Source organism: Echeneis naucrates, chromosome 19 (genome assembly GCF_900963305.1).
Source record: "Echeneis naucrates chromosome 19, fEcheNa1.1, whole genome shotgun sequence".
Lineage (NCBI taxonomy): Eukaryota > Metazoa > Chordata > Actinopteri > Carangiformes > Echeneidae > Echeneis > Echeneis naucrates.
In genome coordinates this window covers 1,506,870-1,520,535 of record NC_042529.1, presented here as the reverse complement: position 1 = coordinate 1,520,535, position 13,666 = coordinate 1,506,870, and the positions used below count along the sequence as shown (strand labels likewise).

General features: G+C 48.3%; 1 protein-coding gene across 1 annotated transcript; it reads left to right on the top strand.

Moving 5' to 3' along the window:
* The first annotated feature begins 6,066 nt into the window (after positions 1-6,066).
* LOC115059838 (elongation of very long chain fatty acids protein 6-like) lies at positions 6,067-13,443 on the top strand. The gene is made up of 4 exons (XM_029527556.1): positions 6,067-6,243; positions 8,117-8,248; positions 10,382-10,533; positions 11,200-13,443. Exons 1-4 carry the CDS (start codon positions 6,167-6,169, stop codon positions 11,628-11,630), a joined length of 792 nt encoding a protein of 263 aa, XP_029383416.1. The 5' UTR covers positions 6,067-6,166; the 3' UTR covers positions 11,631-13,443.
* The last annotated feature ends 223 nt before the right edge of the window (positions 13,444-13,666 follow it).

Below are 13,666 nucleotides of genomic sequence, written 5' to 3'. Positions count from 1 at the left end.
ATGGGAGCTGAGCAGATCAGAGAGATTAAATATTCAACAGAAGTACGGAAACCTGTACTGGACAAAAAACACGTTCTTTCCACGTTTTGACTCAAAATCAGGTCAAGTGCTCGAACAGCTGAAAGAGAAATGCTACAGTCTGATTCATTAAAGGTTTTTAACGATTCATTTCATTTGCTGCTGGAATTCTGGTAAATTTTTTAGGATGAGGACCAGCATGCATCTGGGCTGACCTTCGCTCTCGGTTCCGCTGTTGTCTAAATCAAGAAAGCACAACGTTTCTGTTTGGACAATCAGCAGCGTTTTCATTTCAGCCATTAAACTTTCAATAAGACGTTTTAGGGCCAATCAATTTATCCTTCACCAGCAGAACTAGAAGTGGATCTTATATCTAAAATTTGCATTTTGGTGCAATAATGCAAATCTAATGACTGACAGAAAATCTGTCATCGCAAACAACCTTCGAAAGTCAAAAAGATCAAATATTTAACACAACAGACTGTCAAATTAGACTTTTAGTGAGTTGAGAAGTTTGAAACTGCTGTTGAATCTACTTCCTATTTCGTGTTTTTAGGTCAGGGATCAGTGATGCCCAGGTTTGGATCGCATCGCGTTTATTTAAAAGCATTTCTTTAATCATGGATATGAAAGTGCAGATATATGGAGTCACTTGTGTCTTAAAAAAGAATAAAAGAAACTAAGATAGTAAAAACAGTGTTAGCCCACAGATAGATAGATAGGCAGACAGAGTCTCCTCCAGTGTTACGGATTATGACAGAAACAGCAACAGCTCCTCTGAGACGACAGACAACCAAACGAACTTTCAGCTAAAGAAGCTTATATTGGCTCACGTTAACACCTTGAAGAGTTCAGGACGTCTGTCGGGGGCTTTGTCAGAGTATTACGTTTCCTCTGCGCTGGAGTCACAGGCAGCCGTCAGCAGCAGCCCGTCTCTGCAGACTGCACCAACATCAGCCAGCCAGCTTCGGCCTTCCAGCACAGTCAGCACTCCTGAGGCGGCTGCAGATGAGAGTCGGAGAGAGCGGGGAAGCTTTCAGCAGCCCGCTCTCCTCCTGACTGCTCATCTATTTCAGACAAACAATGTTAAGGACAATCCAGTTAACATTGTGCTGATTGCGGATGGCGACCTGTCGCTGGGGAAGTTGTTGATAGAGAAACAATGGAGCTCATTGATTGATGTGGTTTTAAAAATAAACCCCAGCATGTGACAGGAGGAGGACGAAGATCAGATCTCACTCTGTCCATTATAACTTCAAACAAACGTCCATGTTTTGGTCAATATCAGTCGGCAAAATGAGAAATTAAAAAGACTCATTATCCATCTCCAGGTTCAAACGAGGGGAGGTAGAAATCCTGCAGGACGACTTGTTGCCTACATTAAGCTACGAAAACGTCACAGGACAACACATCTGATATCCCTTCACACTTAATTCAGTTTGATTTATTTTTACATTCTATTCATATTAGAACTTGTTATTTCTGTTTCTATTCCTGAGCAGCTGTAAGGAACCAAATTTCCCCTGAGGATGAATAACAATCAACGAAACACTGGACTCTGTTTTTTAAGTTCAAATAAACTATCAGGAAGTTTCACTATTGCTACATATGCAATGTTAGCATTAACTACCAGCCAGTCTCAAAGAAACAAGAAGAAATTACAAACTGGAGGCTTCAAATCAGCAGCTGATTTGATCTTCATGGACTTCACATCATGCACGATTTCCTGTTTGTGTAACTGCAATCAGGACAACTGGTCTGGAACCAATAAAGTTTTTCTGGAGCCTCTGTCGGTGGAAAGTTCATCAGGAACGGAACCACTTCAGAAAATAACGATAAAAGTATTTACAGGACGTTAAACAGCTTGTGATTGATGCAACTGGACTCCTGATTTAAAACCTTGGAGTCAGACGGCCTGTGATATCTCACTGCTGAACACAGCAGCGGAGCGCCAAGGAGGGAAAATCAATGACTGGCACTGAAATGCGAGCGAACAGCCAAAGATGAAGCCTCAATCCCAACACTCGCCCTGCACCTTCACCGAGAGGAAGCCTCGACCTGTACACCACGGGATCCATCTGCACCGCAGCCTACGTGCAGGAAAAGCCTCATGGATCGAAGCGGCCGGCTCGTCGCAGGGAAACAGCAGGATTGTAAAATGCTAATACTCGCCATCCTCACACAGGCTCGTCTGATCCAAATGCTAAAAGGCCTCTTTGACTGCCAGCGCTCCCACCACACCTCCAAAACGCACTCTTGGCTTTCAGCGCTGGATACTACAACACATCACAAACTGATCTTCATCACAGCTTCAGAAAAACAAACTGGTGGTTCTTTGAAACAAAAACGACAACCAGAGAAAGTGATGAAAAAACATAAAAGACAGAGGCGGTAACCGACGGCAGCAGAGCGGGAGCGAGGAGTGGGAGAGAGTAAGAAGGAATAAAGACGTGGGAAGGAGAGAAATCCAAAACAGCATCTCTGGTCACTGATGTTGCTCCGCTAACAGCATGAGAACAGATCTGACCGACTGTCCGCCAATAAGAGACGACAGTGTGTGCCAACAACACAACCCTCAATATCCTCTCAACACAGAACACAACGAGACCAAAACCAACAATGACCACATCCAAAGACTGTTTCATTGTGTAACCACGAACACACAACCACGCACGCTGCAGTTTAATCGCCGCCTTCGTCTCCGTTACGTCTTTTAACACACTTTTTAAAATTTACCGCCCTTCCTTGCTGACTTGACGATGAAGATGCAGCGCCATCATTTGATGACAACACGGCCTCTCTGTTAGCTCTGTGTTTGGTCTCCACCAGCTCAGGAATTGAATATCTGGCTCTTGGGATGCTTCACGCTGCTGTTTGATAGGTCGTTTTAGATTAAAGCCTCTGGAACACGGTGGATTCTGGTCTGAACGCCACCAGCGACTGCCGGTTTTGTTGATTTTGGTCTTTTTGTGGATTTCTGAACTTCTCGACATTTTTAGCTGCTTTTCGTCAACGAGCCGACAAGAAATTGATGCTAAAAGGTCCGAAAGAATGAAAGTCAGTCACAAACACAAACACAGCCAAGCTGATGGAGATGTTGTGTATGTGGAGCCCCCCCCCACCACCACCACCTTGTTCAGAGTCTAGACCAGAGGAGAAGGGGGGGGGGGGGGGGGGCACAGACTGCAACAAATGAAGACAAAATGCTTCCAGTGGCTTTTGGTGGGGGGCGGGGGGGTCAGACCAGTTTTCTTTCTGCAGTGAATCAGCAGGCGCACTCGTCAGTCAAAGTTGATGCCGTCCAACACCGAACCGATAATTCGGTCCACTTCGGTTCTATTTGTCGGTTATTATCTGATTTGTTTCTCCGTCTGAGAAAAGGATGATTCCTGCCAACACATTCTGACCTTTTCACTTCAAGAAATTGGCATCTGTCAAGTTTTTACTGATCGATTATCAAAGAAAAGTTGAGCTGGATAAAAAAATACATCAAATGTCAGCAGCTTCCGTTTTCCATTAATAACCCGAACCCCATGTTGCAGCAAAAATAAGAAGCGAGGGAAGAGCCCAGATAGGCTGAGGACCAAAGAGGTGCTTTCACCTGTTTGTGTGTCCGTTGTGCAGGTCCAATCTGAAACCTGCTCACGTACACACTCACCTTACAGATCTAACACAACTGAGCCAACTTTTCCTGCCAAGGGCGAACTTAGCAGAAAAAGGAGAAGCGCGCAGGGATGAGTCAGTGTTGTTGTCGTTGGGGGGGGGCTTTTCTCCGGCGGCCCCCCTGAGTCCTACAGGTCCGGCCGGTGCTGCCGGTGCTGCCGGGGGGGTCGGTGCGTCGGTGATGCGTTCACGGCGCGTTGATGAAGTTGTGCACTGACTGCGCCGACTGAGCTGCAGCTGCACGAATGCACCACCTTCTCGGTCATTCCTCCGCTAACACGAAGGCGGCAGACAGTCGGGGGGGGGGCAGAGGGGGGGGTCCACTCACCGGTAGGTCTGATGCTGATGGAGCTCCGGAGCAGCAGCAGCAGGGATGTCCGTCCCTCTGGTGCTGCTGTCGGTGCCACTGCGGTCCACGTTTACCCGCGTCCCCGGCTCCTGTGCGCGTGCGTGTGTGTGTGTGTGTGTGAAGGATATGTGAGGTAGGGGGGTCTGTAACACGTCAGGTCGATTCGGATGTGATGCTGCTGAGAAACAGACTCATCCTCCTCAGCTCACATCTCAACTAACTCTCCCCCCTCCCCTCTCTCTCTCTGTCTCTCTGTCTCTCTTTCTCTCTCTCTCTCTTTCTCTCTCTCCCCCTCTCTCCCTCCCCCCACCCTCACCTCTCTCTCCCCCCTCCCCTCTCTCTCTCTCTCTCTCCCCCCCTCTCTCCCTCTCTCTCTCTCTCTCTCCCCCTTTCTCCCTTTCTCTCCCTCCCCTCTCTCTCCCTCCCCCTCTCTTTCTCCCCTCCCTCTCTCTCCCCTTCTCCCACTCACCCCCCCTCTCTTCCTCTCTCCCTCTCTCCCCCCGTCTCTCCCCCCCACTCTCCCTTTCTCCCCCACTCCCCCTCACCTCCCCCCTCTCTCCCTCTCTCCCTCCCCCCCACCCTCACCTCTCTCTCTCTCCCCCTCTCTTTCTCCCCTCCCTCTCTCTCCCCTTCTCCCACTCACCCCCCCTTCTCTCCCTCCCCCCCCCTCTCTCCCTCTCTCTCTCTCCCCCCCTTCTCCCTTTCTCTCCCTCCCCTCTCTCTCCCTCCCCCTCTCTTTCTCCCCTCCCTCTCTCTCCCCTTCTCCCACTCACCCCCCTCCTCTCTTCCTCTCTCCCTCTCTCCCCCCGTCTCTCCCCCCCACTCTCCCTTTCTCCCCCACTCCCCCTCACCTCCCCCCTCTCTCCCTCTCTCCCCTTCTCTCTCTGTCTCTCTCTCTCCCTCTCTCCCCCCCCCCCACTCCCCCTCACCTCCCCCCTCCCTCCCCCTGTCTCTCTCCCCCCTCTCTCCCTCCCCTCTCTCTCCCCCCCCCTCTCCCCTTCTCCCCCTCACCCCCCCCCCCCCCCCCCCCCCCCCGACATCCCACCCCTCAAACTAACTCAGTTTGTCTTAATTATGACAGATGTTGACAGTTGGTTCAGTGTCACTGTTGGCCAGCAGGGGGCGGAGTTAACCTCAGAAGTTCATGATGAAATGGACCCAAACGTTCTGAACCTAAACGACCGAATCTGGATGTTCCATTTCACTCCTGACTCTCGGCTGCCACCTGCTGGACAGAAGGTGATGCCTTCATGTCGGTCCAGATCTCTGGTACAGCTCAGTGGACTGTTATGTAACAACGCTTTTCACAGAAACAACGATGGTCATATTCATAATCAGAGTAAAGATTAACCAGCAGAGATAAAGTATTTATCTGGGTCATAAAGTTATTACTGCACAGATCTCAGCAGCTGATGTTTGATAAGTCCACAAAGACTTTGGAAGATTTCTGGGAATTTTTGCAGGGACACACGTGAACATTGAAACGTCACAGGTAAGCCCCGCCCCCAAACGAACGTGCTCTAACTGCTTCAACGAGACATACCGGAAATGAAGTCTCTCACATTCACAATAAAGGACGACGGATTATTTATGGATTATGATTTATTCTTTAATACATATATGTATATATATATATATATATAAAGGGAAACACTGCCAGTAAATTGTTGTGTTCAACATTTTCATATGATAACATTCATATTTACAATTTAACAACATGTAAATGTAATTTAATAGGAAACATGAACATGTAGCCAGCCGTATTTATATTTCTATTCAATGAACCTAAAGTACTTCTGACTTTGATTTTGACATGTTTATACATTTTTATCTTTATTTAGAAAAGAATCCAGCCTTAAATTGACGTTTTCTCAAAGTGAAAATGGGCTGTGGGATTAAAAAATATATGTATTCTTACTTTATTAATAATAAATCTGAGATACAAATTGTTAAATCAAAAATAAAATGTCGGTTTTATTCTGAAGGTCTGCAGCGGAAGCTCATGCGTCACCGTCTCCGCCCGTTGATCGGCATCCTTTGACCGGCCGGACTCGAACCTGTGACACCCCGGCGGAAGAGCGTCAGTCGACCGGCTCTCCTTCCCACCTCGCAGACTCCCAGACCCGGCCAGCGGAGATGAACGACACGGAGGGGTTCGACTTCGAGCGGCGCTTCGACGAGCGGGGAGCCCACGAATGGATGCAGGAGAACTGGTAGGCGGAACAAAGAGGCCCTTCCTCCGGCTCTGGGTCTGTGGCTGCACGGAGGGGAGAGGCATGCACCGAATGTGTGCAGGAAAACCAGCGAGCACGAGAGACTGTGCAGGAGCCTTCACGTCATTTCACGTCATTTCACGTCATTTCACATGTTTCATCTTTTTCCTGTCAGTCTTCCCGCTTCTTTTAACATCTAATCAAAACATTCGCTCCTTCAAGCTGTGAGGTGTCTATTCTAACCCAAATCATGTGTGTGTGTGTGTGTGTGTGTGTGTGTGTGGATCAGAATATCAATGGGCCACCTCTGCTGCTCACACAAACAGCTTCCTCTCTCAGGGAGGGAGTGATCGGCAGTTCAGGGAAACCAGGACAGACAACATTTTTTCACTTTGTGATGACAAGAAAGAGCGCCGTGAAGCGTCTGCTCAGGGAGGCTCAGGGAGGGGAGTAACCGCAGAGTGTCAGCCGCCTTCGACGGTTTCCTCAGATCTGCTCTGTGTTTTTCCACCACGACAGCTCCGAACACAGCCTGAACTCCGGCCAAAGAAATGTTCGTTAAAATCAGGAACTCTGAACTAAAAGAGGAAAAATCAGAGCTGACACGGAGCTCTGACCATCACCTGTCTGCCCTCCGTGTTCTTTTTTTTTGTTTGTTTTTTTGCAGAGGTCACACACACACACACACACACACACACACACAGATGATGAGGAGCTCAGCAGTGTAATTAAAGCACCGCAGGCATCGTGTTGCACTGCGGCGCTGCGGTTTGCAGAGAGGGAGGAGTCCTCCGTCCTATCAGCTCCTGTTCTCAGGCAGTATTAACGAGCCGGACACCTTTTAGCCTGCAATGATAGCTGTTTCTTCATCTCACACACACACACACACACACACACCTCCTCCGTGCACTTGTTCCTGGAAGTGTGCCCATTCAGAGCTCTCCAGTTCCTTTAATCAATCAGCACCATTGTCTCTGCTGAAGGTGAATATTTTATCTGGAGACGTAATGTGATCTCACTTTTCTGTCATTTTGTAGATTAATGACGTAATCAATGAAGGAGCAGACTGATGAATTAATGTGGACGGTTTTTGTGGGTCGGACTGGGGACGATGATCAGACACCCCTGAAGCTTTAACTGGGTCAAGCAGCAGCAGCAGCAGCATTCACTCAGCCTCACAGTTATTGTGTCAATCTGGATTTGTCATCTGGCCTTTTTTCCAAAACCACCTCAGACACACACACACACACACACACACACACACAAACCGACGTGTGACGTTCGGTGTTTAAACTTGCACAGATTTCACCTGAACTGTCCTGCAGTCAAATAACACACAGTGCTGTTTGTGGTGAACATCTTGTGTAACATCTTTACGTAACAGCAGCACCTCTGGAGAACCATGTTGTGTTTCAGTGTCCGATGAGGTGATTCAGGGTTTATCTGGGGGGGGGGGGGGGGGGGGGTGGCTGTCAGCCACTTTTTCTGTGCTGTCAAGTCAACAGAAGTTTTTCATCTTTGCTCATCTGAGTGTCAGCAGCGGAATCTGACAAATATCAAACATCAAACTTTAAACTAAATATCACCAAAGCAGCAGAAGTTAAATCCCTCAAACGTGCATCGGTCACTTCCTTTATGTGTGTGTTGTTCCTCCTCGTGCAAAGCTCAATTCATGTTTGCTGAAAAGTTCATGTTGGAAAATCCAGATTATTTGTATCCTCCTGTGTTAAAGTGAAGAACCAGGATTGTTCCATTTCTTTCTGTATTAGTGTATTTACATTGCAACGATCTTTACAGCTGTAAATTCAACTGTAAATGTAACTGAACTATCTTGCTGTTGACACTGATGATGTTGTTTGCTGTGTCTCCGCAGGAGCAAGGCGTTCATGTTCTGCGGCCTGTACGCTGCTCTCGTGTTCGGCGGTCAGCACTTCATGAGGGAGAGGCCGAAGCTGAACCTGCGGCGCCCGCTAGTGCTGTGGTCGCTCAGCCTGGCCATCTTCAGGTGAGCCAGGAAGTCTTTGTCAGACAGGCCCTTTACTAGAAGTAGATTCAGCGGCACTTTCCAAAGATTAGATTGGTGTTAAATGTATATTTGATTAATGAAAGAATTAACCATTAAGCTGATTAATGGCATCTTTCACCTGTTATTTTTGTACTTTAAGATAAAAATAGCTGTTGGGTAGAAAGATATTTACAAAACTGACTATCAATTAATGCAGCTTGATCAATATATAAATCCTTGTTGGCGTACCACACGTATTGATTCTTGTCTCCCAACATTTTCTCCCTTCCTCCTTTCCTTTATGCGAGGTAAAGAGCTAAGTGAAGGAAATGAGAGAGTCGTGCAGATAGCCAGCTGCAATAGTTTGCTGATGAATCATTAAGAAAATAATAATCAATGATGAAGGGAATCATTCCCGCAGCGCGGTGCGGTGGATGATTTCTCCTCGTTCTCTGACTCGATTTGAGCCCTTTTGAACAAGATGAGTGCCTTTTATTTCCATGCCGCTAGCTGAGAGGACGTAGATTAGTGTAATGCTGCAGAGCTATGTCATTTATGTGAAATCCAATTTGCACGTGAGAAGCACACACGCACAATTACAAGCATCAGATGCTGCATGTAACTGAGCGCTTCCCTCATACCGACACAATAAAAGCCTAAACACGGCCGGGAGGGTGTGTCAGAGATCGTGACCCACTTGGCAGGGTGCAGCGGGGGGGGCGGTGAGTCCTGAGCTCAGAGCTCAGAGCTGGGTGCAGCGGGGGGGGCGGTGAGTCCTCAGCTCAGAGCTCAGAGCTGGGTGCAGCGGGGGGGGCGGTGAGTCCTGAGCTCAGAGCTCAGAGCTGGGTGCAGCAGGGGGGGCGGTGAGTCCTCAGCTTAGGGCAGGGTGCAGCAGGGGGGGCGGTGAGTCCTCAGCTCAGAGCTCAGAGCTGGGTGCAGCAGGGGGGGCGGTGAGTCCTAAACTCAGGGCAGGGTGCAGCGGGGGGGGCGGTGAGGGTGGTGAGTCCTCAGCTCAGGGCAGGGTGCAGCGGGGGGGGGCGGTGAGTCCTCAGCTCAGGGCAGGGTGCAGCGGGGGGGGCGGTGAGTCCTCAGCTCAGGGCAGGGTGCAGCGGGGGGGCGGTGAGTCCTGAGCTCAGAGCTCAGAGCTGGGTGCAGCGGGGGGGGCGGTGAGTCCTCAGCTCAGGGCAGGGTGCAGCAGGGGGGGGCGGTGAGGGTGGTGAGTCCTCAGCTCAGGGCAGGGTGCAGCAGGGGGGCGGTGAGTCCTCAGCTCAGGGCAGGGTGCAGCAGGGGGGGGCGGTGAGGGTGGTGAGTCCTCAGCTCAGGGCAGGGTGCAGCGGGGGGGCGGTGAGTCCTCAGCTCACAGCTCCAACGCCGGTGGAAGTGGCGGTGAGCTGAGCCCACGCTCTAATCTTAATCCCTGTCTGCACGCAAAACAGGACAGTGTGCATTTTGGATGACAACGCACCTCCATGTCAGCACCCAGCTGCTGCAAACTCTCACTATCACATTATTTATTCATCCGCTGAAGAAAATAGTCCCCACCTGCTTGAGTAACAATTGGCAGAATCTGCAGCAAGCAGCTGCTGAGGAGACAGACAGGCCTCTTTTTAGAAAATGAAACAAGATATTTATGAGCTGGTTTTGATGAGCCCCAAATCATCCAAATCATCACTTCATCATCATCCTACATCCTTAGGCATTCGAAAACATGATGAGGAGGAGATCTACTTAAATTTCAAAAACAATAAAAAAAATGATGGCAGCAGTAGGTTTTTTTTATGTGAATGAGCTGTTCGGCTGTGGAGTGATACTTGTTTAAGTTCCACTTTAAGCTGTCACTTTATCACCTGGAGAAAAACCTTTAAACCAGATGAAGGGTTTGGTTTGATGGCAGCACTTTTTGTGTAGCACTTTGTCTTGTTTGTCTATGGGTGTGTATGTTTGCGATGTAATTCCATCAGTGTGTGTACTTTGTCCTTAAAGGCGACCATCCACACTGACTGATTACACACCAGAGCTCTTCACGCCGACAACAATAATGACAAAAACGTATTAAAGACGTCTACATTTCCATTGAAAGCATCTTAGAGATGACTGTGTGTGTGTGTGTGTGTGTCTGTGGTCACTCTGCAGCATCATAGGAGCTCTGAGAACTGGAGTCTACATGCTGCACGCTCTCACCAACAGCGGCTTCAGACAGTCGGTGTGTGACACCAGCTTCTACAGCGCCTCCGTCACCAAGTTCTGGGCCTACGCCTTCGTTCTCAGCAAGGTCCCTGAGCTGGGTAAGGCTCCCTGATCCAGCTGAAACGTTCAGGATCTGCTGATCTAGAGGCCACTGTACCTTTTAATCGTTGTTTGGAAAAAGAGCCATTTCAACGTTCTGTCGTCACCAAATCAGCAGCTCTATCCGTCTCTCTGGTTAACAGAGGACTGTAGGTCTGTGTGCCTCTTGAATCCTAATTGAAATCCATTAAAGATTTCCTGAAGGAAGAGCAGAAGGGAAGTTCTGGATCTTTCTCCGGACCTGCAGGACATAAACCTCAGCAGCCAAAATGAGTGGCTGCTGAGGTTTGTTCCCCGGAGCTCTCAGAGCTTCCAGCAAATATCTCAGCAATTAACCTAAGAGCTGCCTCGCTGCACACGGACGCTGCCTCTGCGTTTGCGGGGCTAACCATGTCTTCTCGTGGTCTCTGTCGGGTCAGAACCAGCTGATTGCACCGGGAAATGATGCTGAGAAAGCAGGAATATTCTATTAACGTATGATTGATACGGAGAATTTCCTCGGCTGCGGACAGGAAGTGACTCTTCATCCCCCTTCAGCTCAGGGCTCCACTTCACTACCGGACACATGAGCCTCAGAAATCGGCTGTGCTGTAGTTTGTACAGAGATCTGTGGTAATTCTTCAGCGGGCTCAGAGTCAGAATGATCCTGTCCTCTGTCTCTCCAGGTGACACCATGTTCATCATCCTCCGGAAGCAGCGGCTCATCTTCCTGCACTGGTACCACCACATCACCGTGCTGCTCTACTCCTGGTACTCCTACAAGGACCAGGTGGCCGGCGGCGGCTGGTTCATGACCATGAACTACGCCGTCCATTCTCTCATGTACACTTACTACGCGGTGCGGGCGGGTGGCCTGCGGGTGCCCCGATCCTTCGCCATGCTCATCACGGCCACACAGATCCTGCAGATGGTGATGGGGCTGGCGGTGGTGATCCTGGTCTACCACTGGATGCACGAGGTGCACTGTCCGTCCAACCTGGACAACATCACGTGGGGCTCGCTCATGTACTTCAGCTACCTGATCCTGTTCGCCTGGTTCTTCTACAACAGCTACCTCAGACGTCCCTCTGGGGACAAGGGATCCAAGGCCGAGTAACACGTCTCCGCCGCGCTCCACGGTCGTTCTGAAGTGTGCCATAAGCAAAAAACGACCAACAGCGATCGGTCACCAGTGAGTGTGAGTCACAGGTAGATTTCCAGACGCTCGTCCTCCGATGAGCTTCTCACCTGACTGTGTCGACATCTGCAGGTCCAAACACAGGACGGTCTGGACTCAGCACAGTTTAATATGATCTAGTGATTAGTTGGATCTAAAATCATAATCAAAGCGTAAAGGTGGAGCGCCATGTTTGTTTGACTAACAATGTGTGCACTTCCTTTAAATTATCACCTTGGCAACAACAAAACAAACAAAAAATCCATGAGGACCAAAAGTTTGACTTTCCAAACAAATGTTGAGATGAAAAAGTGAGTTGTTGTGTGTCCGTATGCTCTGAGCCGGTTAAATTAATTGTTGCAGACGAGAACTAAAAGTCCTTCGAGCAGCTTCTAGATGCTACATGACGCTACAGAGGGAGCTAGCTGATTAGCATGCTCACATTATTAGAAGAAAACAAGGATAATTAAACAGCTGTTGATGCTAACGTTAGCTTTGTAGCAGCTTTGAAAGGGTTTCTTCAACATTTTCTGAAATATACAACATCTGAAATATGCTAAAGTCAGAATAACATGGAAGTTAGCATTAGCTTAGCTTTAGGATCCAAAGCTGACATGTTTTTATACAGTCCAGTTTGTGGAACTGAAATGTTGAACTTCTCCTTTAAAAGTGTTTATTTTAGCCGTTAGCACAGCTAGCTCCAGGATTAACAAGGGAAAGAAGACTTCACGTGCACTGAACGACTGAGGGATGTTTACACACACACACACACACACACACACACACACACAAAGTACTGTCATGTCACAGCTGGGTGACACACACACATCAGCCTGTAATCAACGTCCTGCTCGCACAACACCATGTTCACACACTGAACACACACCGTCGATGACGTCACGGCACAGAGACTCACACTGATGAGGGCCTGCTGTGATCATGTGACAGTAGGCGGTGTGTAGAAACTGAAATTCTGTTTATTTTCCTAATGAAATGGTAGAAATGTGTTTTTAGTGCGTCACAGTTTACATCCTCTTAACCTCCATAACGCCGTTCTGCGTCTTACATCAAAAGAAGGCGGTTTTGAAATGAGATTCTAAACATCATGATCATTTTATGTCTGAGAAGCTGCAGGACTCACAAGCTGTCAATGTGTGAGATGTTTAACATCGTTTGATGCCGCCCCTTTTGTTGTTAGTGTTCTGTGTTTCATGTCCTCGTGCTCATTTCCTTCTAAAACCTTCTAAAAATCAGTGTGGACGCCGTTTACAAAGTCAGCACCGTCTCTGTTCGACCCCCGGCAGCGTCTGGTGTCCTCACTGATGATGCCGCTGATGTAGTTCTTATCACTGAATCCGTCTCAAACTCTTGTTGTGGCTCTTTAAAGGTCCCACATCTGAAGTGTTCTTTAAGAAGAATAAATCCGACTGTTTCAGGAGAAACCATCAGTCTGATACGTTCAGAGCTGTAGTATATCAAACACCACATGGAGCTCTACCTTCTTGTTCAACGTTAGATATCTTCACCACCATCTTGTAGCTGCGATGTGTCAGTTTGACTTTCTGCTTCTGTTGATGTCGAGCCTCCTTTTTGTGGCGTTCAACTTGAACTAATTGAGTTGTTTGTGTGCCAAACAGTTGTTTTTTCTAATGTGGGTTAATTTGCATTAAGCCTCCACTCTGCCCCCTCAGCTGAAGGAAAAATAACCGCTAAAGGGCTTCGATGCTGACAATTCAATAAATTCATCCTGCTTTAAAATGCCTCTGCTTTGTCTCTGAGATAATGAGCGTCTTCAGTCGTGTCTTCATGTCTGATGGAAGCTGTGGCCTAAAAATGATCGTATACTCAAAAATACACTTTTATTGATAAGATGTGATCGTCAGTTTTTCTGATGAAAATCTGACGTCATTGCAAACTTCAATGTCATAATCATTGAAAAATAATTTTCTTTACGTTGCGCCTTCAGAAAGGACAGA

What these genes read in the sequence shown, in the direction of transcription:
- LOC115059838 (XM_029527556.1), top strand. Translation starts at nt 6,167, where the DNA reads ATGAACGACACGGAGGGGTTCGACTTCGAGCGGCGCTTCGACGAGCGG. An exon ending in GAATGGATGCAGGAGAACTG is followed by an intron (nt 6,244 to 8,116) that starts GTAGGCGGAACA and finishes GTGTCTCCGCAG; the next exon opens with GAGCAAGGCGTTCATGTTCT. An exon ending in CTCAGCCTGGCCATCTTCAG is followed by an intron (nt 8,249 to 10,381) that starts GTGAGCCAGGAA and finishes GTCACTCTGCAG; the next exon opens with CATCATAGGAGCTCTGAGAA.